The sequence below is a fragment of the Salvelinus namaycush genome, chromosome 3 (genome assembly GCF_016432855.1).
Source record: "Salvelinus namaycush isolate Seneca chromosome 3, SaNama_1.0, whole genome shotgun sequence".
Classification (NCBI taxonomy): Eukaryota; Metazoa; Chordata; class Actinopteri; order Salmoniformes; family Salmonidae; genus Salvelinus; species Salvelinus namaycush.
Window position 1 is genome coordinate 1406734 of NC_052309.1, and position 25536 is coordinate 1432269.

The 25536-nt window shown below is 43.0% G+C and overlaps 1 protein-coding gene across 1 annotated transcript; it reads left to right on the plus strand.

Moving 5' to 3' along the window:
• The first annotated feature begins 2530 nt into the window (after positions 1–2530).
• Positions 2531–25469, plus strand: LOC120044839 (cyclin-F-like). Its single transcript, XM_038989525.1, has 17 exons — positions 2531–2739; positions 3728–3882; positions 5971–6077; positions 7983–8050; positions 8177–8373; positions 9206–9259; positions 11356–11460; positions 11628–11705; positions 14984–15138; positions 15496–15660; positions 16070–16193; positions 16418–16598; positions 17217–17304; positions 19762–19861; positions 20404–20537; positions 21457–21638; positions 22604–25469. The coding sequence occupies exons 1-17, from the start codon at positions 2727–2729 to the stop codon at positions 23086–23088; spliced, it is 2391 nt and encodes a 796-aa protein (XP_038845453.1). The 5' UTR covers positions 2531–2726; the 3' UTR covers positions 23089–25469.
• The last annotated feature ends 67 nt before the right edge of the window (positions 25470–25536 follow it).

The following is a 25536-nucleotide window of genomic DNA, read 5'->3' on the forward strand; positions in this document are numbered from 1 at the left end:
CCCTTCAGTAAAACATATTTTTATCCTCCCCTCCCTGAACGCTTAAAAAAAAGTGACCCTCCCCATACCCAAAATAATAATCAAAACATAAAGTGGATAGCAGAGAACATGCCTACCGTTTACCCTCACAGACCAGAGCCTTAGATATGCAGTTTTAGAAACTGTTATTCGTTTTGTAAGCATTACATGGCAAGTAGCCAGAAGGTTGTGGATTTGCAGACCACCGCGACAAGGGTAGGTGTGAAAAGATCTCAATTATACTAAAAGCACTGCATGAATCTATCATCTTATTTGCAGTTTGAGAAAAAATATCCTTTTATAAATGCATTTCATGCAATTCTACGTCATTTTACATGACTGGAGACAAGCAGAGTGTTTTTTAATACCACAACAAAGCACGACAACGAATGAGCGCATGCTGCAGCCCTGAGACGTTGTAATATCTGTACAGGCTATTGTTAAGAAAGAGGAGAGTCTAAGTTTGGAAAAGTGCTAAGGTTGTCTATAACTGTAAAAATGTTGCTCAACAGAACCAGTTACGACTGTAGTGTCTGATCATCAATGAATTTGAGAAAAATACATACATCTTTTAACACAGCAGCCGCATATCAACTGGTAGACCTATATGCACTTGTAACTTTTCTTCATTTGGGATACTATAATTTTCTAATTGATTCTATTTCATTCCATGATATTGTTGTTATAAAATAGATGTGTGTTGACTGTGATTAGGGCATGGGAATATAAGAGCACTGCTAGGTTAAATGAACAAACTAGCCATGCACAGCTCAGTGCATGATCCTCAAACCAAAGACTGGCCAGACTCGTGTTTCTTAAAGTGAATTCAAAGGCAGTGTATAATTACTGTATAGCCTAATAAGGCATTTTTTGTTTCATTATTATTAAATTCTAAGTAATTAATTTCATTTTATACAGCCTAAAAGCAAATTTTATAGGCATGTTGTTAGGTTCTGTTGATGTGTTGAAATGCTGAGCGCTCCTGCCAGCGTGTCACAAATGCTTCACAATTGATTTCTTAAATGGTAGGCTCAAGCCTTGAAATTATAATAATATAGCCTAAATAATTAATTTTCCTTCCTTCTTAGGCTAGCTGGCTTGCTCCTGACTGATTTGGAGTTAGTATGTTGTTTAATAGCCTGTTGAAATGTTGAACGTCAATTGATAGTGACAGAATCACACATTACTTCCCAAGCAAAGTAATTTTTTTGTCTCCTCGGCTATAGAAGGTTGTAGCGCAGGCTCTGAATGTCATAGAGACAAACGAAATATATCCCATATGCATCAAAGTCACGTCTTTCCCCAGAAAGACATGACGAAAGCGTCATTATAGATCTCTTTATATAATCAGATCGATCACTTTGTAGATTTTTTTATCTTACGCTAACATTCTGTTTTTTAAAGCCACAGTACCCTCACATTCTCTCACATAACACCTCAATTCGAGCCCTGGTTTTACCATAACACACCAAGCCCTTCACTGAGACATTTGAGGAGTGCATGGTGACTGAAAAAATTGGCTGACACAATCTATGGATAGTCGACTATAATTTAGTCTGTCAATAGGAATATGAATAAATAGGCTTCGACACAAAGCCCTCTTGTTGTTAGTAGCCTAAAGTCAAATTAAAATGAAGACTGTTTAAATCAATTAGGCCTTCTCAAATTAGCCTACTTAAGGCACCCATGCGCTGTCCAGTTATGCAAATTACTCAAATATGGCTTATTGTGAGATCAATAACTCTGATAAATAGCTTCATTATGGGCAATGAAACATATTGTTTTTATTCAATAATATATTAGAACAGTAGCGAGCTTACCTCTGGTCCTCCTTTTCATCTTCAGGCTCTCCCTCTCAAACTGAACAGGACATCAGTAGGCCTAGTCCGTGCAAACAAATATGACATTTTTTTTAAACAAATACTAAACCCTCTCTTTTACTGGAATTGAAAAAGCATGACCCTCCCCCTTTTCCTCCAGGTAACAATTCTTTAAATTGCAACCGCTCCCATAGCTATGTAAAATTGTAATTAATAACAATTATACCATTAACACATTTAAGAAATATGTTTTTATTAAATTAATTATCTTGAATGATACTGTATTTTCATCTTAATGTCTCTTTAAATATGGTACGTTTAAAACGTAAATTATGACTACTACATATCCCAAGGTTCAATCCAAGAGGCGGGCGCTGGCCTACGTCATCGTGTTTGGTAACCCCTTTGACCAATCAAATGCATCTATTTGGAAGCGCGTACTTCGAAAATTGTTTCATATTATCCAATCAGTGGTCTTTATTTAATTATTTGTAACGACAAACCAATCGAAGTTGTCGCTCTTCTCCTAGACGAATCGGAAGCTCGTTAGATAATAGCTGAACGTACTCGTTTTCCGCCAATTAAATCGAAGTTGATGTTTAAACTCTGCGCGCGGGCGGTGCTTAGCCAATTTTGGGAGGATCTCAAAAGTTGAGAGGGATGCATGCATGGATTTGAAATCAAGCTATCAATTTCACAATATCCCATCAATCTAGACAGCGCTCTCAAGCTGTGTTTTTGAATTAGACAAATTGATAATTCATTGGAATTACGATAGTTTATAACACAAGTTATATTTACTCGTATTTTGTTCACTGTCAGCTTTGTGGTTGCACAACTGTAACGCTAGGGAGCTTACCATCATAATTAAGGTGATCTCTCCACGAAATGAAAGCGGGCGGTAAGTATCTCTGACTCAATTAGCTACGGTGTAAATGTGCCATCTAACATTTAAATGTTTTAGTCAGAAACCTGTTTCAGCTTATACAATTTAGGTTAGAGAACTTGAACTGTGTGAGAATGAATAGCATAAACATTTTATAGCTACAGTAGATAACGTTAGCTGACTTGATAACGTTAGCTGCTAACTAGCCTGCTAGCTAGCTATCTGTTATGGTTTGCTGTTGTAATGATGGCTAGTTAGTTAGTTGGCTAGCTAGCTACTGGTACATAGCTTGGTGTCAGTACTCGAGCCAGTCGTTAGTTAAGTGGCTAACGTTATAAATGTGCCTTATTTGAAACTAAAGCATTCGTAACATTTATATCATAGTTAACTACGTTGTAAAGTCATTACATTTCTGTGGTTTTGAAAGCGCCGCAAATAGATCATTCACTTTTTTGGATTTCAATCTAAGAAGCGTTACAGTAGCTTGTTAAAAGTTTACCTAGGTTTGAGGAGGGAAATTTGGGCGCTGAGTTAAACTGAATTCAAACATTGAGTTCAGTTTAACTTGGCCAGCTAATTAGTCAAAATAGATTCCATTGGTTATAACTACCGATATATCATAGATATAATTAATATATTATTTATTGTAACTGGGTCACTTTTGCCTAATTTGAATTAGTTTGAGCCAGCAAGCTGTAGCAAACAAAGCAAACGTAAACTGACATTCAGGTTGGAATTACTGTCTTTAGAGGAGCATATAGATGAGAACTGTAAACAAATACTATTGAATAAACATTGTCTGAAACATTGTCAGCAGTAAACTGTGTCCCACAGTTAGGATGGAGACTAAATGTATGGGGGCACTGTGTGAGTAAGAGTTCGTTTATTTGGAGTGTTGAGTTGGAAAGAGTTTTTTGTTTTTTTGCGTTTGATGGTTATCTGTATCTAAAATGGCAAGAGTGATTCAAGATAAAAGTATACTTCTCTCTCCTTTCTTCTTTAGTGCTACATTGTCGTTGTTCCAAATGCTTCACGGTTCCAGCACGGAAGCGGGTCCGTAAGCGTGTTACAGCCCTAACACTGCTGTCTCTACCTGAAGAGGTGCTTCTGTGTGTGCTCCAATGCCTCTCTGCTGAGGACCTGCTGGCTGTCAGAGCTGTGAGTCTCACAAACACACACACGGTCTTGTTTAACTAACGTTGTGGCGATATACACTGCTCAAAAAAATAAAGGGAACACTTAAACAACACAATGTAACTCCAAGTCAATCACACTTCTGTGAAATCAAACTGTCCACTTAGGAAGCCACACTGATTGACAATAAATTTCACATGCTGTTGTGCAAATGGAATAGACAAAAGGTGGAAATTATAGGCAATTAGCAAGACACCCCCAAAAAAGGAGTGATTCTGCAGGTGGTGACCACAGACCACTTCTCAGTTCCTATGCTTCCTGGCTGATGTTTTGGTCACTTTTGAATGCTGGCGGTGCTCTCACTCTAGTGGTAGCATGAGACGGAGTCTACAACCCACACAAGTGGCTCAGGTAGTGCAGTTCATCCAGGATGGCACATCAATGCGAGCTGTGGCAAAAAGGTTTGCTGTGTCTGTCAGCGTAGTGTCCAGAGCATGGAGGCGCTACCAGGAGACAGGCCAGTACATCAGGAGACGTGGAGGAGGCCGTAGGAGGGCAACAACCCAGCAGCAGGACCGCTACCTCCGCCTTTGTGCAAGGAGGTGCACTGCCAGAGCCCTGCAAAATGACCTCCAGCAGGCCACAAATGTGCATGTGTCAGCATATGGTCTCACAAGGGGTCTGAGGAGCTCATCTCGGTACCTATTGGCAGTCAGGCTACCTCTGGCGAGCACATGGAGGGCTGTGCGGCCCCACAAAGAAATGCCACCCCACACCATGACTGACCCATCGCCAAACCGGTCATGCTGGAGGATGTTGCAGGCAGCAGAACGTTCTCCACGGCGTCTCCAGACTCTGTCACGTCTGTCACATGTGCTCAGTGTGAACCTGCTTTCATCTGTGAAGAGCACAGGGCGCCAGTGGCGAATTTGCCAATCTTGTTGTTTTCTGGCAAATGCCAAACGTCCTGCACGGTGTTGGGCTGTAAGCACAACCCCCACCTGTGGATGTCGGGCCCTCATACCACCCTCATGGAGTCTGTTTCTGACCGTTTGAGCAGACACATGCACATTTGTGGCCTGCTGGAGGTCATTTTGCAGGGCTCTGGCAGTGCACCTCCTTGCACAAAGGCGGAGGTAGCGGTCCTGCTGCTGGGTTGTTGCCCTCCTACGGCCTCCTCCACGTCTCCTGATGTACTGGCCTGTCTCCTGGTAGCGCCTCCATGCTCTGGACACTACGCTGACAGACACAGCAAACCTTTTTGCCACAGCTCGCATTGATGTGCCATCCTGGATGAACTGCACTACCTGAGCCACTTGTGTGGGTTGTAGACTCCGTCTCATGCTACCACTAGAGTGAGAGCACCGCCAGCATTCAAAAGTGACCAAAACATCAGCCAGGAAGCATAGGAACTGAGAAGTGGTCTGTGGTCACCACCTGCAGAATCACTCCTTTTTTGGGGGTGTCTTGCTAATTGCCTATAATTTCCACCTTTTGTCTATTCCATTTGCACAACAGCATGTGAAATTTATTGTCAATCAGTGTTGCTTCCTAAGTGGACAGTTTGATTTCACAGAAGTGTGATTGACTTGGAGTTACATTGTGTTGTTTAAGTGTTCCCTTTATTTTTTTGAGCAGTGTACAATACAGTCCCATTCAAAATCCAATTTTCCCTAACATTAACCTGAACCAAATTTTGGTTTGTTTTCTATTCTTGTGGGGACTTCTGGTCCCCACAAGTTCAAGTTAAACACATGTACACACACACACACACACACACACACACACACACACACACACACACACACACACACACACACACACACACACACACACACACACACACACACACACACACACATCTAAAGCACACACACAAACAATTGAACAGCCTCTGGGGTAAACATCATTTGAAGGAGTCTCTTCTGAACATCTTGTCACCACCTGAATTGGTGAGTCATAATGTGTATCAGTCTCCTCCTATATACACCTCCTTTAGCATGTCTAAGGAATGTTATGTTTACTCAGTTATTGAAAGGAAGAAGAATATTTTGAACATGCATGAAGGATTGCCATGTTGGAGGCTAACTGAGGTATTTGGTTATCTCCCAGGTACACTCTCAGCTCCGTGACATCATTGATAACCACTCTAGCGTTTGGGCCCGGGTCAGTTTCAGGGATACCTGGCCATCCCCCAACACAGTCTGGCTCTTTGAGAGGTAGGATCGACTCCTCCCACACCCAAACCCTGCCCTCGACTCTGTACATCTTCCAATGTCAGTTTCACATGAGGGAGACTGAAAGTGAGCATACATACTAGAGGTCGACCGATTATGATTTTTCAACGCCGATACCGATTATTGGAGGACCAAAAAAGCCGATACCGATCAATCGGACGATTTTTATTTTATTTGTAATAATGACCATTACAACAATGCTGAATGAACACTTATTTTAACTTAATATAATACATCAATAAAGTCAATTTAGCCTCAAATAAATAATGAAACATGTTCAATTTGGTTTACATAATGCAAAAACAAAGTGTTGGAGAAGAAAGTAAAAGTGCAATATGTGCCATGTAAGAAAGCTAACGTTTAAGTTCCTTGCTCAGAACATGAGAACATATGAAAGCTGGTGGTTCCTTTTAACATGAGTCTTCAATATTCCCAGGTAAGAAGTTTTAGGTTGTAGTTATAGGAATTATAGGACTATTTCTCTCTCTACGATTTGTATTTCATATACCTTTGACTATTGGATGTTCTTATAGGCACTTTAGTATTGCCAATGTAACAGTATAGCTTCCATCCCTCTCCTCGCTCCTGCCTGGGCTCGAACCAGGAACACATCGACAACAGCCACCCTCGAAGCAGCGTTGCCCATGCAGAGCTAGGAGAACAACTACTCCAAGTCTCAGAGCGAGTGACGTTTGAAACGCTATTAGCGCGCACCCCACTAACTAGCTAGCCATTTCACATCGGTTACACCAGCCTAATCTCAGGAGGTGATAGGCTTGAAGTCATAAACAGCGCAATGCTTGAAGCATTGCGAAGAGCTGCTGACAAAACGCACGAAAGTGCTGTTTGAATGAATGCTTACGAGCCTGCTGGTGCCTACCATCGCTCAGTCAGACTGCTCTATCAAATCATAGACTTAATTATAACATAATAACACACAGAAATACGAGCCTTAGGTCATTAATATGGTCGAATCCGTAAACTATCATCTCGAAAACAAAACGTTTATTCTTTCAGTGAAATACGGAACCGTTCCGTATTTTATCTAACGGGTGGCATCCATAAGTCTAAATATTCCTGTTACATTGAAGGTTGTGCAATGTTATGTCATAATTACGTAAAATTCTGGCAAATTAGTTCGCAATGAGCCAGGCGGCCCAAACTGTTGCATATACCCTGACTCTACGTGCAATGAACGCAAGAGAAGTGACACAATTTCACCTGGTTAATATTGCCTGCTAACCTGGATTTCTTTTAGCTAAATATGCAGGTTTAAAAATATAGACTTCTGTGTATTGATTTTAAGAAAGGCATTGATGTTTATGGTTAGGTACACGTTGGAGCAACGACAGTCCTTTTTCGCGAATGCGCACCGCATCAATTATATGCAATGCAGGACACGCTAGATAAACTAGTAATATCATCAACCATGTGTAGTTATAACTAGTGATTATGATTCATTGATTGTTTTTTATAAGATAAGTTTAATGCTAGCTAGCAACTTACCATGGCTTCTTACTGCATTCGCGTAACAGGCAGGCTCCTCGTGAGGCAGGTGGTTAGAGCGTTGGACTAGTTAACAGTAAGGTTGCAAGATTGAATCCCCGAGCTGACAAGGTAAAAATTTGTCGTTCTGCCCCTGAATAAGGCAGTTAACCCACCGTTCCTAGGCCGTCAATGAAAATAAGAATGTGTTCTTAACTGACTTGCCTAGCTAAATAAAGGTGTAAAAAATAAAATTGGGGGGCAAAATTGGCGTCCAAAAATACAGATTTCTGATTGTTAAGAAAATTTGAAATCGGCCCTAATTAATCGGCCATTCCGATTAATCGGTCGACCTCTAATACATACCCTAATATGTTTCTCGGTTTCTGTCTCCTCTTTCAGGGCCGCAGAGAAGGGGAACTTTGAGGCAGCTGTGAAACTAGGGATTGCATATTTGTACAATGAAGGACGTAAGTCTCACTGCACTTGTCATCCATTGTTTCTCATTGAATTGGTCATGAGGTTGATCAGTGATTGACATTGACCAAATCACTGAATTAATTCCTGTATAATAATCACCCTCTTCTCTGTCCCAGCGTTGCTGAGTGACGAAGGGCGTGCCGACGTGTGCGGCCGGAAGGCGTCCCAGTTCTTCAGCCTGGCGGAGAGCCTGCGTTCCCCTACCGCCGACCCCTTCATCTGGGTGTTCATCCGCCCGCCCTGGTCCCCCACTGGGAGCTGCTGCAAGGCTGTGGTGTTTGACAGGCTCAAGGCTGAGTGTGAAACCAATGTGGTAAGTGTTTACCAGGCTAGGCCTGGTTGAGCTTGGCTGGGGGAGATGGGCAGCCATAGACACAGCCAACCTCAGCAACCATCACTGTCCTCTCCCTTGGTTCCTATTGGAAAAACCCAAGTTTAGTATAATACCCTGGATACAAATTAGAGGGCTGTTTCACCCATAGAAATATTATGAGTAATGTTAAATCTCTTTGTATGGTTGTGCCTTCCTGGTTTATTCACTCAGAGCTGTCCATCCATTATCAACACTGATTAAGATGTGTAAAGGCGGCAGGTAGCCTAGGGGTTTAAGAGCGTTGTGCCAGTAACCGAAAGGTCGCTGGTTCGAATCCCCGAGCCGACTAGGCACTTAACCCTAATTGCTTCTGTAAGTCGCTCTGGGTAAGAGTGTCTGCTAAATTACTAAAATGTAGGCATCATACTGCATGGGAAGAAAGGAGAGGTGGATTCAGAAACATGTTGTTACCAAAAAGTCTGCCGAAGGCCTACAGGACCGTGGTAATGAAGACAAATGGGGAGAGACTTATGCTGCTTTGTGCAACGGTGTGTCTCGCCCCCCATTTATTTCTGACCAACAGACCCCGCCAGAAAGTTCCATCCCTTATAGCCTGTTTTTTCCTGTCCTTTCTTGTGGTGCGCTGCATGTATCACCTCTGTTTTGTCCAGCGATTTTTATAAATAGATGAGCCTGTCTTTGCTCAATGGAACTAATGGACTTTAATGAAAAATCCAATGTTTCTATAATAATAGTTACATGTTTTGTAGACTATACGGTTGTGCTTTCATTAGGCTACATTTTTACTTTTGCTGTTTTTTATTTTTTGTAGGAGAGGAGGGGACCGTTGCTGCACTGTCTGGCCAGAGTCCTCCAGCTTTTTGATGTAAGTGTACACACACTCACCGCTGCAAGTCTTCCAGAAAGGCAGAGGCATTAGTGTGGGGGGATTTTTGTAGTGATAGCCGTCTTCCATTTCTATGGTAACCAAATCACAACACAGTTCCAGTTAGTTTCTGATGAGGCTGTGAAGACAGTCACATTCTAGGCAGCCCTGCTAGTCATCAGCCCAGTTAGGATAAATGTTTTCTCCCTCTTCTTCACTTAATGATTGCTCGCTACGCACCTCATTGTTTCTGCTCTCCCATGAACCCACACGGATCTTTTAAAGCAGCTTTGTTTCAGTAATAATTTTACAAACCAACAATCCTTGATGACTCTCTGACATTCATTCAGGGGTTGTTATGTGTATGTGTACAGTTGAAGTCGGAACTTTACGTACACTTAGTTTGGAGTCAGTAAAACTAGTTTTTCAACCACTACACACATTTCTTGTTCACAAACTATAGTTTTGGCGATTTGGTTAGGACATCTACTTTTTGCATAACACGTAATTTTTCCAATAATTGTTTACAGACAGATTATTTTAATTACAATTCAGTGTATTGCAATTCTAGTGGGTCTGAAGATTACATACACTAAGTTGACTGTGCCTTTAAACAGCTTGGAAAATTCCAGAAAATGATGTCATGGCTTTAGAAGCTTCTGATGGCCTAATTGACATCATTTGAGTCAATTGGAGGTGTACCTGTGGATGTATTTCAAGGCCTACCTTTGAACTCAGTGCTTCTTTGCTTGACATCATGGGAAAATCAAAAGATATCAATCAAGACCTCAGGATGTTTTCCTGAGCAATTTCCAAACGCCTGAAGGTACCACGTTCATCTGTACAAACAATAGTACGCAAGTAAAACACCATGGGACCACGCAGCTGTCATACCGCTCAGGAAGGAGACGCGTTCTTTCTCCTAGAGATTAACGTACTTTGGTGCGTAAAAGTGCAAATCAATCCCAGAACAACAGCAAAGGACCTTGTGAAGATGCTGGAGGAAACGGGTACAAAAGTATCTATATCCACAGTAAAACGAGTCCTATATCGACATAACCTGAAAGGCCGCTCAGCAAGGAAGAAGCCATTGCTCCAAAACCACAATAAAAAAGCCAGACTACGGTTTGCAACTGCACATGGGGACAAAGATCGTACTTTTTGGAGAAATGCCCTCTGATCTGATGAAACAAAAATAGAAATGTTTGGCCATAATGACCGTCGTTATGTTTGGAGGAAAAAGGGAGGCCTGCAAGTCGAAGAACACCATCCCAACCGTGAAGCACGGGGGTGGCAGCATCATGTTGTAGGGGTGTTTTGCTGCAGGAGGGACTGGTGCACTTCACAAAATAGATGGCATCATGAGGAAGGGAAATGTTATTGATATATTGAAGCAACATCTCAAGACATCAGTCAGGAAGTTAAAGCTTGGTCGTCCAAATGGACAATGACCTGAAGCATACTCCCAAAATTGTGTCAAAATGGCTTAAGGACAACAAAGTCAAGGTATTGGAGTGGTCATCACAAAGCCCTGACCTCAATCCTATAGAAAATTTGTGGGCAGAACTGAAAAAGTGTGTGCAAGCAAGGAGGCCTATAAACCTGACTCAGTTACACCAGCTCTGTCAGGAGGAATGGGCCAAAATTCACCCAACTTTCTGTTGGAAGCTTGTGGAACTCTACCAGAAAAGTTTGACCCAAGTTAAACAATTTCAAGGCAATGCTACCAAATACTAATTGAGTGTATGTAAACTTCTGACTCACTGAGAATGTGGTGAAAGAAATAAAAGCTGAAATAAATCATTCTCTCTACTATTATTCTGACATTTCACATTCTTAAAATAAAGTGGTAATCCTAATTGACCTAAAACAGGGAATTTTTACTGGGATTAAATCTCAGGAATTGTGAAACTGAGTTTAAATGTGTTTTGGCTAAGGTGTATGTACATTTCTGGGCTGGTCTTGACTAACATACTGCATACTCAGAACCCTGTTACATATTCAGTAGGCCTTGTTGTGCTGGATAGAGAGGAGGATTTAATGTGCTGTTTGAAACATTGACTATTGAAACATGGTTTAATCTGTGTGTGTTTCAGGAGGATGACAAGCGCGCCGAGGCCCTGACACTACTTGAAGAGTCGTCTCAGTCGGGCTGTCTACAGAGCGCTTACCTGCTTTGGGAACATAACCGTAAATCCGCAGTGAGTTTCCCTTCTCTCTGATTCTCCACGTCTCAAAAGGCTTTGTTTATGTTACAATGTATGTTGTGTAGTTAAAGGGTGTAAAATGTGTTATAAAACCCCTGTTGTGTTGATGTTAGTCAAAAACCGACCTCATAACTTACTGTGGTTCTGTGCTGTCTTCTCAGATGGCGGACCCAGGCAGGTACCTCCAGTTCATACGCACGCTCAGGGACTACGCAGCCAAAGGATGCTGGGAAGCACAGGTGTGTGTCTAGAAACGTCCTCTCACTGTCAACTGCGTTTTATTTTCTGCAAACTTAATGTGTAAATATTTGTATGAACATAAGATTTAACAACTGAGACATAAACTGAACAAGTTCCACAGACATGACTAACAGAAATGAATAATGTGTCCCTGAACAAGGGGGGGGGTCAAAATCAACAGTCAGTATCTGGTGTGGCCACCAGCTGCATTAAGTACTGCAGTGCATCTCCTACTCATGGACTGCACCAGATTGGCCAGTTATTGCTGTGAGATGTTACCCCACTCTTCCACCAAGGCACCTGCAAGTTCCCGGACATTTCTGGGGGGAATGGCCCTAGCCCTTACTCTCTGATCCAACAGGTCCCAGGCGTGCTCAGTGGGATTGAGATCCGGGCTCTTTCTTTGCTGGCAAGGCAGAACACTGACATTCCTGTCTTGCAGGAAATCACGCACAGAACGAGCAGTATGGCTGGTGGCATTGTCATGCTGGAGGGTCATGTCAGGATGAGCCTGCAGGCAGGGTGCCACATGAGAGAGGAGGATGTCTTCCCTGTAACGCACAGCGTTGAGATTGCCTTCATTGACAACAAGCTCAGTCCGATGATGCTGTGACACACCGCCCCCAGACCATGACGGACCCTCCACCTCCAAATCGATCCCGCTCCAGAGTACAGGCCTTGGTGTAATGCTCATTCCTTCGACTATAATCGCAAATCCCACCATCACCCCTGGTGAGACAAAACCGCGACTCGTCAGTGAAGAGCACTTTTTGCCAGTCCTGTCTGGTCCAGTGACGGTGGGTTTATGCCCATTGGTGACGTTGTTGCCGGTGATGTCTGGTGAGGACCTGCCTTACAACAGGCCTACAAGGTCTCAGTCCAGCCTCTCTCAGCCTATTGCGGACAGTCTGAGCACTGATGGCGGGATTGTGCGTTCCTGGTGTAACTCGGGCAGTTGTTGTTGCCATCCTGTACCTGTCCCGCAGGTGTGATGTCCGGATGTACCGATCCTGTGCAGGTGTTGTTACACGTGGTCTGCCACTGCGGGGACAATCAGCTGTTCGTCCTGTCTCCCTGTAGCGCTGTCTTAGGTTTCTCACAGTATGGACATTGCAATTTATTGCCTGGCCACATCTGCAGTCCTCATGCCTCCTTGCAGCATGCCTAAGGCACGTTCACGCAGATGTGCAGAGACCCTGGGCATCTTTCTTTTGGTGTTTTTCAGAGTCAGTAGAAAGACCTCTTTAGTGTCCTAAGTTTTCATAACTGTGACCTTATTTGCCTACCGTCTGTAAGCTGTTAGTGTCCTAACCACTGTTCCACAGGTGCATGTTCATGAATTGTTTATGGTTCATTGAACAAGCATGGGAGACAGTGTTTAAACCCTTTACAATGAAGAACTGTGAAGTTAATTGGATTTTACGAATTATCTTTAAAAAAACAAGCTCCTGAAAAAGGGACTCTTCTCTTTTTTTTGCTGAGTGTGATATCTATATACACACACACTACCATTCAAAGTTGGTCATTTAGATATTCCTTGTTTTTGAAAGAAAAGCAAAAAAGGTTTTTCCATTAAAATCAAATCGATCAGAAATACAGTGTAGACATGGTTAATGTTGTAAATGACTACTGTTGCTGGAAATTGCGTCTTTTTTTTTTTACTATTATATGGAATATCTACGTAGGTGTACAGAGGCCCATTATCAGCAACCATCACTCCTGTTACAATGCCACGTTGTGTTAGCTAATCCAAGTTTATCATTTTAAAAGGGTAATTGATCATGATAAAACCTTTTTGCAATAATGTTAGGACAGCTGAAAACTGTTGTTCTGATTAAAGAAGCAACTAGTTGAGTATCTGGAGCATCAGCATTTGGGTTCAATTACAGGCTCAAAATGGCCAGAAACAAAACTTTCTTCTGAAACTCGTCAGTCTGTACTTGTTCTGAGAAATGAAGGCTATTCCATGCGAGAAATTACCAAGAAACTGAACATCTCGTACATGACTGTGTACTACTCCCTTCACAGAGTAGCGCAAACTGGCCCCAACCAGAGTAGAATGAGTGGGAGGCCCCGGTGCACAACTGCGCAAGAGGACAAATACATTAGTTTCTAGTTTGAAAAACAGATGCCTCACAAGTCCTCACCTGGCAGTTTCATTAAATAGTACCCGCAAAACACCAGTCTCGACGTCAACCGTGAGGAGGCGACTCTGGGATGCTGGCCTTCTAGGCAGAGTTGCAAAGAAAAAGCCATATCTGACTGGCCAATTTAAAAATAAATGATTACGATGGGCAAAAGAACAAAGACACTGGACAGAGGAAGATTGGAAAAAAGTGTTATGGACAAACTAATCTAAATTTGAGGTTTTTTGATCACAAAGAACATTTGTGAGATACAGAAAAGAGGATGGAGTGCTTGACGCCATCTGTCTAGCATGGTGGAGGCAATGTGATGGTCTGGGGGTGGTGATAGTGGGAGATTTGTTCAGGGTAAAAGGGATCTTGAAGAAGGAAGGCTATCACTCCGTTTTGCAATGCCATACCCTGTGGACGGTGCTTAATTGGAGACAATTTCCTCCTCCAACAGGACAATGACCCAAAGCACAGCTCCACACAATGCCATAACTATTTTAGGGAAGAAGCAGTCAGCTGGTATTCTGTCTATAATGGAGTGGCCAGCGCAGTCACTGGATCTCAACCCTATTGAGCTGTTGTGGGAGCAGCTTGACCGTGAGAAGTGCCCATCAAGCCAATCCAACTTGTGGGAGGTGCTTCAGGAAGCATGGGGTGAAATCGCTTCAGATTACCTCAACAAATTGTCAACTAGAATGCCAAAGGTCTGCAAGGCTGAAATATCTGCAAATGGATGATTCTTTGACAAAAGCCAAGTTTGAAGGACACTATTTCAATTACAAATCATTATTTATAACCTCTTGACTATATTTCCTATTCATTTCTCATGGATAACAAGGACATTTCTAAGTGACCTCCCCCAAACTTTTGAACGGTTGTGTGTGTATATCTCTCCAATGGCATAGACATGATAATGTAGCCATTCACTATAACAAGCAGCCCAAATCCACACAAACAAAGTCTATGGTTTTGTTTATTCTCCCAACCAATTAAAGTGGATTAATCATTGAGGTTGTTACTGAGCACAGGTGGTGTTTTTTTTTAACATTCGCCCTCCTGTCGAGCTTGCTTGGCAAGCCTGGTATGACTTTTGACCTGTGCACTTTGACCCTTTCTCTCTCTGTGTGTGTGCATGTGTCCAGCTGTCCCTGGCCAAGGTGTGCAGCAGTGACAACCCGCTGGGTCTGGAGCAGAGGGCCTGTGCCGACCTTGTGGCCCAGCTGTTTCGCTCCTGTCCCCCTGTGCCCCGACGCAGGGCGGAGGAGGTGCTCCGACAGGGCATCAACGACACCATGAGGTAACATACCGGTTTGGTCTGGAACTGACTGTACCCACACTGAAGATCACTTGACTTTGTACCAATTGAGTTGTTTTATCAATTTTGGTTAATGGCTCGCGTTAAGGGCAAAGATTCTTTGTCTGAGGGGTCTGTCAAAATTCTAAGCACTCTTAATGACTTGCCTAGTAAAATATAGGTGAAAAAAGTAAATAGCATATTTTTTTATATTATTATCATAATCACATGTTTCTAGGTACATAACAGTATTAATCTCTCTCTCCTGTGCCTCTCCTCTCCCCTCACTAGGTACATTAGTGTTTCTCTCTCGTGTGTCCCCCCTTCTCTAGGTAAATAACAGTATTCATCTCTCTCTAGATACATCCTGGTGGACTGGTTGGTGGAGGTAACCACCATGAAGGACTTCTCCAGCCTGACCCTCCACGTGACGGTGGGCTGCGTGGACCGCTACCTGGCCCTGCGCTCCGTGCCCAAGGCACGCCTGCAGCTGCTGGGCATCGCCTGCATGGTCGTCTGCACGCGGTACGAGACAGAAAAACGTTGGAGGTGGATGTAGCATGATTAGGGTTGGAACGTTCCTGTAATTTTCCCAAAATGCCCAGGTTTTCCATAAATCCTGGTTGGGAATTTTGGATTTCCTGCTTATTCCTTCCTGATTTTGGGAAAGTAGCTGGATTTTTACCACCCTAAGCATGATACAAACTAGTCAGTATTTTATCCTCTATGTAATCTGCCCCGATGTACAGTACTTCTGTATTCACTTGATTAGCTTTAGCTAAAGGCAGGTGCTCAAGTGCAACAAAACATCTTTCTGAGGGGTTTTCAATATTCAGAATTCTGTGACTGTACGGAAACAAGCGTTATATTTATTGTACTGGTTCAGGTAGTCTGTTTTCTGCCTAATGAATATGACCCACGTCTCCTTCTCTAGGTACATCAGTAAGGATATCCTGACCATCCGGGAGGCGGTGTGGCTCACAGACAACACCTACAAGTATGAGGACCTGGTCCGCATGATGGGGGAGGTCATCTCTGTGCTGGAGGGCAAGATCCGGGTGAGCGGAGTGAACACACGCAGTCTATACCCATCTTATGTCAACATGTTTAATCTGCCCCGATGATGGCATCTGTATTCGTTTCATCAGCTTGGGCTAAAGGCATCTGTTGAAGTGAAAATCTTTTGTCTGGGGGGGGGGGTTCAAAATTCTCAGCTGTCTTGTAGTCCTGTCTCGTCATTTTTATTTCTATGAGTTCAACTCATTTGGTGTTGTCTCAGCAGACTCCCACTCTGCTGGACTACGGCCAGGTGCTGCTGTCTCTGTTACCCCTAGAGCGGCTCAGTGTCCACCTGTTCAGCTACTTGTGTGAGCTCACCTTGCTCTACTCAGCCCTCACTACATACTCCTCAGCCCACCTGGCCAACGCCATCCTGCTGCTCACACGGGCACTGCACCACTACGGTAAGGCGGGCCAACAGGCAGTCTACGGGTTGCGTCCCAAATGGCACATCGAGCTGTAGTGCACTATATAGGGAATAGGATGCCATTTGGGACGCAGCCCATTTGTTTTCTAAACTCTGTCTACAAACTGATATGTAATCTACCCCGATGATGTACTTCTGTATTCACTTGATCAGCTTCGAGCTGAAGTGTAACAAAAAACTCTTTCTGAGGGGTGTCTTCAAAATTGAGTTATTTAAGTGCTGTATCCCCAGTTCCAAGGGAGTTGCTCAGTAACCATATATGTCACACACACACACTGTTGACCTAGGTTTTCAAACACCCCTAGAGCAGTGGTATTCAAACCTTTTCAGCGGGGACCCCATTTTTCTTCCCAGCAGAATTTCTGGGGATCCCATTTTTTTCAAAATAATTTCATGCAACCCCAATTTTGGGGGGGGCCGACAACACTGTAGTTCCCTGTTACCCGCCCTTTGAATACCTAGTCTAGTTGTAGTTCATCAGCTTCTCATTAACTTCTGAGGCGTTATTTTATTATTTGTTGGACGTCATATCAGTCTTGATGCTTTAGTGTGTCGCCTTGACCCCTGCTCTTCCTCTCCTCTCTCTGCATTGCAGTTCCCATCTGGCCCATCCAGCTGGCTGAGTATACAGGCTTCTCCAAGCAGGACCTGGTCCCCTGCGCTGTACTACTCTATGTCAAGTGGTAAGTTATAATACATGCCACGGACATCCTAGAAATCACTATTACAGGTTATTAAACTGTTATATATGGAATTGCTATATGCATACTAGATACAAGGGCTAATGTTAGTCTGGGTTAGAAAGTCTCTCTCCTCTCGTACTGTTCTTTCACCAATATTTGGTCCCTCTATTTCTCTCCCTTGTAATCCAATGCCTGACAAACAAGGGGTGCTTGCTGGCTTGCCTTTGTTCTCATGAGGGTTACCAAGGTGATAGAGGCATATTGGCAGAGGAGGGTGGGTGTATAGCTGTGAAAGCAAAACACACAACCCTCATACTCCACTGCTACAAATACACTGTAAAAGTTGATTGGCTAGAGAGATTTGACCTCAGGTGTCAAATCTGTGTCAAGCTGATAGTTCGAAGATGTTAGCAATTACATACAAGAGAAAATAAAATCCTCCATACTGCAATTGCAAGTATGGCTTGTTTTATGAAGTTTACACATCGTCCAGCCTTACTCTGAGAGCTTTTGTGGCTATTCATTGTTGACTGAAACCAAGCTGTTTCTATTTAAGCTTGCCTGCTGGTTGTGCTAGTAAACAACCTTGTTAGCATGCAGGCTAGCTGTGGTGAGTATCAATAGCTCCTCTTCCTGGAGATCCCCATTGTCCCTCAGCAGGCCCATTCTGCTATCAATTAGTATTCTAGCAATTAGCATTTCTCCCTGTTTTTCGTGTCGTTACTAGTTAACACAGCCACAAAGTCATAAACCCTGCCTATTTATAAAAAAAGTAATCAGATTTTAAGAATATAAACCTAACCTTAAACCGCACTGCTAACCTTGTGCCCAATCCTAACCTTAAATTATTTTGTACGTTATAGCTAATTTTGACTTTGGGGCTGTGTTATCTAGTGGAAGAAAAACAATTCTGGGAAGCAGCAATGGGGGAATGACAGACTGCGGTTAGTTGTGCTAATTCACTAGTCGCTAATTAGAGCTGTCAGCTAACCGCTAACCCTCCACAGCCTCGCCTGGAGGTTCCCTTTGACAGCTCATCACCTGCTGCTCTGGGTTTGATTAGCCGGGCCTGTTGGATAGGAGTAACAGGCAGGTGGGAAGGGAACAGGCATTTAGCTCATATTGAGTAATTAGCCAATTAGAGCGAATCATTAGCTTGATTTTTATTTTTTTTATACTTGAAGTCTTCGTTAGGGGGAATAAGGCAACATTAGCGTACATGCAGGTGTGTTATTTAGAATGTGTTTGTGAGAAGACATCTTTATATAACTTATTGAGATGTTTTTTTTCATTCCTTGGTTCATCATCCACACAGTAGTCAATGTGAAGTGCTATTTAAAGGACTGCTCCAGTATTATTACAATCCTGAAGTGTTCTCTGGGCACCATTACTGTAGAACCCCCTGCAGGTCAGAAAGGTAGCAGTTCTGATGAATGCCTTGCTTCTTTTCAATATGAGTGGGATTTCCAGCAGCTGAGGAATGCCAATCTCTATAGTGATTTTAGTTGAAGAGGTGAAAGGTTGTGTTTTGGTCCTCTTAGCCCTTTTGATCAGTCTGGGTTTTCTCTCGGTGTGTGTGGTAGGTGGTTTTTACCACATGGGTGGTTGTTAAGACTCCGCCCACTCACAACCTCCCTCACCCCTCCCTCTCATGTCCCCGGCAGGAGGGCTGTCCGTTGCTGTCTCATTATAAAGCCAGTAAAATGCACCGACCGCATGTCGTTCACCGCACACGTACAGAGGCCAGTTCCTGCTGTTCTCCGTTTTCCCTCCTGCAGTTCTTTGAGCACTCGTTGTATTTCCAGCCGCTGTAGAAAATCACATGAAGTCACATACTTATAAAGACAAATGAACAAAGTAGTGTGGTGATGTCTTAGACTGTTGCTAGCCAGCGCTGCAGACAGACAAATTGGACAATGGTATTGATTACAAGATCAGGTTGTTTGTTTGTGGCTATGTCCTAAATGGTCTCCTATTCCCTAGTGCACATGTTTTCCAAGGTAGTGCAATGTGTAGGGAGTGGGGTGCCATTTGGGACGCAGACTATCTGCTCGTGTTAATCACGACGTAGATCATCATTAGCGAAGGGCCACAGTGACCCGGATGCAGAGGGCCGTAGGGGTGGGGTGTTGGCTGGGATCGAAAGGTGAGGGAGCTGGACCTAGGGTGTGTGTGTGTGGCAGGGAGGGAGGGGGTGTGTGTGTGGCAGGGAGGGAGGGGGTGTGTTTGCGGGATGACTCACCCTGCACCATACTTGTGAGTCAGACTAGTGAGAGGCACTGCACTTTATTGACAACGTCCAATTTTCAAACAAAGTAATATCATATACTGATATGATTTCCCATTGGATATAACACAGTTGGAGAACACAGACTGGATGATTAATCATGCTCCTCCCTTCTCTTTCATGTCTCTTTCTTCTCTCTCCTCTCTCTTTCTCCTCTCTCTCTCTGACAGCTTCAGTAAGGATGTACCCAAAGACTACAGGCAAATGTCTCTGACAGGTGTCAAGCAGAGGTTTGAGGATGAGGCCTATCAACACATCAGCAAAGAAAAGGTGAGCTTGTCATCTCCTCCTGACATGGACCGTTGCCTTTTTCAAACTAGTATGTCAAGGCAAAGTGCACAGTGCTGGGCTGCTGGCCCGGATATTCTGCTTTTGGCTGTACTGGTGGTGTGTACACCATAGCAAAACTAGGGATGGGAATTGCCAGGGACCTCGCAATATGATATTATCATGATACTTAGGTGTTGATATATGTATTGTGATTTGATGTTCCAAACATTGGTCACTATATGTCTGCTACAGAGCACAAGTTTTGATTGGCAAAAACAAAAAAAAAGCTATAGGATGAAAAATAGTGAGTTTTTGTACAGGTACAGCCGACTAGTGCTAGCTAACGTTACCTAGAGTTCTTTGTCTTCTTTCTTTTTTACAAATCGATATTTGGAGTCAGAATATCAAAATAATATTGTCCCCCCATCACTAAGCAAAGAAAAACAAGATGTTCTTATTGGACAAGTTGAGATAGTACCTCTCAGTTGAAGAGCTTTGTCTTCCATTTCGTGCCTACTTAACACTACTGTGTTCTCTCCCAGGTGATTGACTTCAAGGAGCTGTGTCAGGTCCTGGAGGTCTTGGAGGTGGAACCCTACATGGTGCTGCCCAGCCCCACGGGCCAGCCTGCTGACATCCACACCTTCCTCTCCTCCCCCTCCAGCAACAGCAAGAGGTGGGTTACTACCGTTAAGCCACTCAAATGTGAGAGCAATATAATGATTGGCTCCACCTTGTTCTCTTATAGGCCAGGGAGGATTTTCCTCTGTCCGATCCTTGCCAAGTGTCTAGGCAGATTGTAAAAGCTTGGGGTTAATTTGGGATTGGGCAAGTGTGACCACTCTCACGTAGCCTTTTATGGTAGTTGTCCAGCGCTGGTCTCATCCAAAAAAGGGCTTTCAAACCAAAGTTGTTTGTTTATGCTGTACTGAGTAATTGCCATCTGCCCACTAGATGACCACAATGGAAATAAATATTACACTTTTGTTTCATCCTTTATGACTTTAGTAACAATAAAAAAATAAAAACATTGATTAATAAACTAAACTAAGAAGACTCAGTAGCTAGGTTTCATCAAATAGGTTACATATTTTTATGCAAAAAAAAAAAGAATCTGCACAAAGAAAATCTGCTAGTTTTTCCACCAGTGGTGTTTCCACCAAACGGCCTGTGTGATGCTGTAGTCACACAATGTACTTTTTGGCTAAACTTTTCATGTACTGAATAAAAATCTAAAGTTCAGTGCGTTTCCATGGCATTTTCCACTTTACTGATTTTAGTTTTGTCAAAAAAGCTGTGTTAAACAGAAACTATTCCTACCTGCAGGACAGGCTAATCTAAATGAGATTATTATGGAGAAGACTGGGAGTATTTCTATTTGTCAAGCATCGATCATCATGTCAACAGAATAACACCCTCTATTTCTTGGGAAGGAGCATCTAGCTCATCACTGTGCACTTCTGTGACATTCTTCATAACTTCCATCTGTAGCCTAATAAACTGCATGGTTTCCCCAGTCCTAGTGAGAAGACCACACACACCATATCGCGTGACTCCAAGCTTACTTGGATAAATATGCTGTTTCTCTCCCCCAGGAGACGGGAGGAGTCCTTGCCTGTGCACCGAGGCAGCTTTGTTGCCACACCCACGGCTGAGCTGTCCACTCCGGAAGAGACCCTGGTGGGGGACATGCTGGACTGGAGCCTGGACACCTCCTGCTCCGGATACGAGGGGGACCAGGAGAGCGAAGGAGAGAAGGAGGCCAAGGAGGGAGAGAGTGAGTGGAGGGAATCAACTATATGAGTGATCATTTCTGATCAGCTCTATACCAGGGGTGTATTCACTAGGAGCCAAACAGGGAGGGACCTACCTGAATGTGTCCAATAAGAAACGCCTATTTTTTGTTTTCCATTGCAAAGCTTGCACTAATGAATACACCCCAGCCCTATCTAGAGATGGGGGTTAATGGAAGACGAGGGTGTCACGCTGGCCATTCTAACTGGTGAACTAGATGTAGTGACATCACTATGTACTGGAAGACTTAGTCAGACATTATTCTCCTTATGTGGGGTACAGACCAGACTGCTCAGAGGCAGACACGCATGCAAAACGCAGCATCATATGATGCAAAATGCATCGTACCGGCGGCTGTATTTCTGTATTTTGAATGTTGTATATCTTAAAATCTATTGCACAACTGTTTTTGACTACATCAGCAATGGACTAATGAAACAAATACAAAGAGTTTGTGTGTGACGTTTTCATTTTAAGGCATCCATAATTGATAGTGATGGGGAGGAAATCGATAGTTGCGTATATCAATATTTCAGGATGATTATTATATTGATATTTGACTCCGAAGTATGGATTTGTAAATAAATAAAAAAGTAATAATAATTGACTGTAGCTAGTCGGCTGTACTTGCAGCAAAACGCTGGTATTTTTCTTCCTATAGTTTGTTTTCCATCTTTTAAAAAATGGATCAATATATTTTTGCACTTTTTTAAATTTCTGTGACTGATCAAAACTCGTTTTCTCATGTTCTCTTATCTGCAGCAGACATAGTGAGCAATATGTTGGCAACATCAAATCGCAATACATATAGAATCGTAATAAATATACAATCTTGTATCATGATATCGTGAGGTCCTAATAATTGACATGGGTTGGATTTTTGTTCACATGAGGTCACTACACTCTCTGTGAAATGCTGCCAAGCTAACAGTATCTTCTTCTGTGCAGCCTCTGTTCTGGCCATGACACTGGAGCTAGCAACAGAGCCCCAGGACTCCAAACTGCACTGCCGAGCCCTCTCCAGCGACGATGACAGTTTCTGTAAGGGGGACAAAGAGGAAGAGGATTATGAGGAGGAAGGGGAGGGGAGCACCAGGAGCCGACAGCGAGAGCCCCTCTCCTCATTCATCACACCCGACTTCCACAGCTCAGGCTACTCCTCTGTCCAGAGTGCCAGCCCTTCCTCCAATTCCTCTTCACTCCTGATGCCCTGCACCTTCACGCCGCTGCCCCCGGACCCCACTCCAGGCTCCGCCTCCAGCACCACGGTGGCTCTGCCCGGGTTCCGCCTCCTGGTGCCGGTGCAAAGACCCCGGGCTGCAGCTCGCAAACAGGTAAAGAGGAAGAACGCAGCAGCTCACAGCGGAGGGGAGAGGGAAGGGGAGGATGAAGAGGTGGTATATGCCTCAAGTGTAGGTTTCCTAAGCCTGTAAGCACTGACTTGAATCACCGTTGAAAGGATTCAGATGTTTTTCTACCACCCTGCCTCAACTTTTCCCTGCCTCTCCTTCACCCTCTTTTGCCATGGTTGTTCATTAGGCACCAAACTGAAGACAAACAGACCCAAAAGTAAAAGGACTACCTGGACTTGTCCAATAAGAAATTATAATTTCTGTCTCCTGTTGAAAAACATTTTTAAATGTTCCTGCCCTAATGAACACGACCCAGGAGCACTGTCCTGTCATTGACAATACTCTTCTTCGTTCCATGAAGGCCTGAAATCTGCACTAATTCCTGGAATGCCATAAGATCACAAATACCTGTTGTAAGCTTTACAGACAAACCCAAACGGTCATACCAGAATCCAGACCTTTTCTTTAATTCGTTACATTTCACACAAGTAAACACAGTCTCCTGCTTGAGAAAGATAAGATGGCTCCCTCTCATATTTCACTGACTTCTTTTGTATCCCAAATGACACCATATTCCCTATGTAGTGCACTACTTTGACCAGATTCCTGTTCAAAAGTAGTGCACTGCATAGGGAAGAGGGTGTCATTTGTGACTACCTTCATCAGCCTAAAAACCACTGGAACAACTCTTCACTCTCCACCTCATGACTTTGTTACATTGCATTGATCCAGATTGTGTTCTGCGCTGGTCTCACGCATTGACTTTTGCAACAACAACAACATCTCAGATGTCAAAGGATTGCAGCTACCACCTAAAAAAGACACTTCGTGGACCATTTTGAAATATGTCTGTATGAAGACTTTCACAAGTGAAAAGAACCTCAACCTGCATTGTTGACTGTATTGACTGTAATTGATTACAAGTATTAATCAATGCAACAGTTTTGTTTTGCTCTCTGCAACTCTTCTAATGTTGGGAGTTTCATGAATCACCGTTTATACCAGTGAAGAGATTCTGATATGCACTGCCTGTACAGAATGGTCAGGAGTTGGCTGCTCTGTACTAGCCTGGGATCCAAACTGAGTAGTGAAACAAAGCCATGTTCAGTTTGGATTCCAGGCTCAATTTGTACTTTAGATATCTACTATTGTGAAGTCTTAAGCCTTATTTTGAGTCTGAATTTTCTCTGATCCATTTTTGTCATTCCTCTGTTCACATACCAAAGGTACTTTAAAACTTAATTGAGGTGACTATCGGTGGGTAAATAGCTTTTACCTGTAAAGACTGATATGATAGTAATTCAAGCATATGGAAATACATTCTTAGCTACAGTTTTGTATGTACTGATACATTAGCAATACAATATGTGGTTTGTGCTGAATCTACTGTTCCCTTTTACTGCTTAGAGTTGGAGCACAGGAGAGAACCTATACTATAGGAACAAATCCCTTCTATAAGCTTTAACAAGAGCACGGTATTGTTTCATTTGAAAACAGCATAACATTTTGTAGAAGCAGAATATTGCAGTCATCCCCACAACCTTTGACCCCATAACAGCTAATTCCATGGGTGAGAGCACATGAATACATCTGTCTGTTAGAAACCACTAAAATTGATGTCCTAGAAATATAATAGATTGTATTTCTATGGTTGAATCATCAGTGATGTCATCTGAACATTTAGAGCCATGAACATTGACCAATGAGGTCACAGTTTAGTAACTAAGCGGTGCACAGTGCGACATGAAATTTGAAGTTCAGAACGTCTAACAAGTTCTGTCGAAGCAAGTCTATTCGTTTTGCCCACCGTTTCTCCCAATGGGTTCGTCTTGAATGAGGTCTGGCACTTCAATTGAATGAGAAGCGTTTGTTTTTCACAGTGACGTTTTCTACGCTTGAACAATCAACTACTAATGTTCTTCCATTAAGTGATGGCATTGCGTCCTTTTGGAGAAACGGAAGTGAAGACACTAAAAGGCAAATGATTACTTGATGTGTTGATAAGTACTGTATGCCTACATCAGGACACGGAGTCCTTGGACTCTGTCTGAAATGTCACCCTATTCCATATGTAGTGCACTTCTTTTGCCCACTGCCCCATTGGTCTCTGGTCAAAGTAGTGCACTGAATAAGGTGCCATTTCAAACACAACCCTTGTGCACAAATGATTGTGACTGTAAATATGTTTTTAAAACTGTTAGGTCAGACTCTTATATCCCTTGTCTGTTATGTAAATATCTAAATGTGGAGGAGGGGAAGAAAGAACTGTGACAACATACCTTTTACTTGAAATTGGATGTGGTTGTGGCTTCATTCCAAAAAGGACAAGTAAACTGCCTTTTTCTACATAAAGGTTGACATTTGGCTTGTTTTTTTCTACATTGTACCATCAAGTGACTTGTGTGAAGATATTTCTGTGCACCCGGTATCAATTTCTATTAAAACAAGCATGTGGACTTGCAGATGTGTGTGTGTTGAATATCAGCTTTGACTGAAACCCTCAACCTGTTCCACCTTTTCTAACTGCCC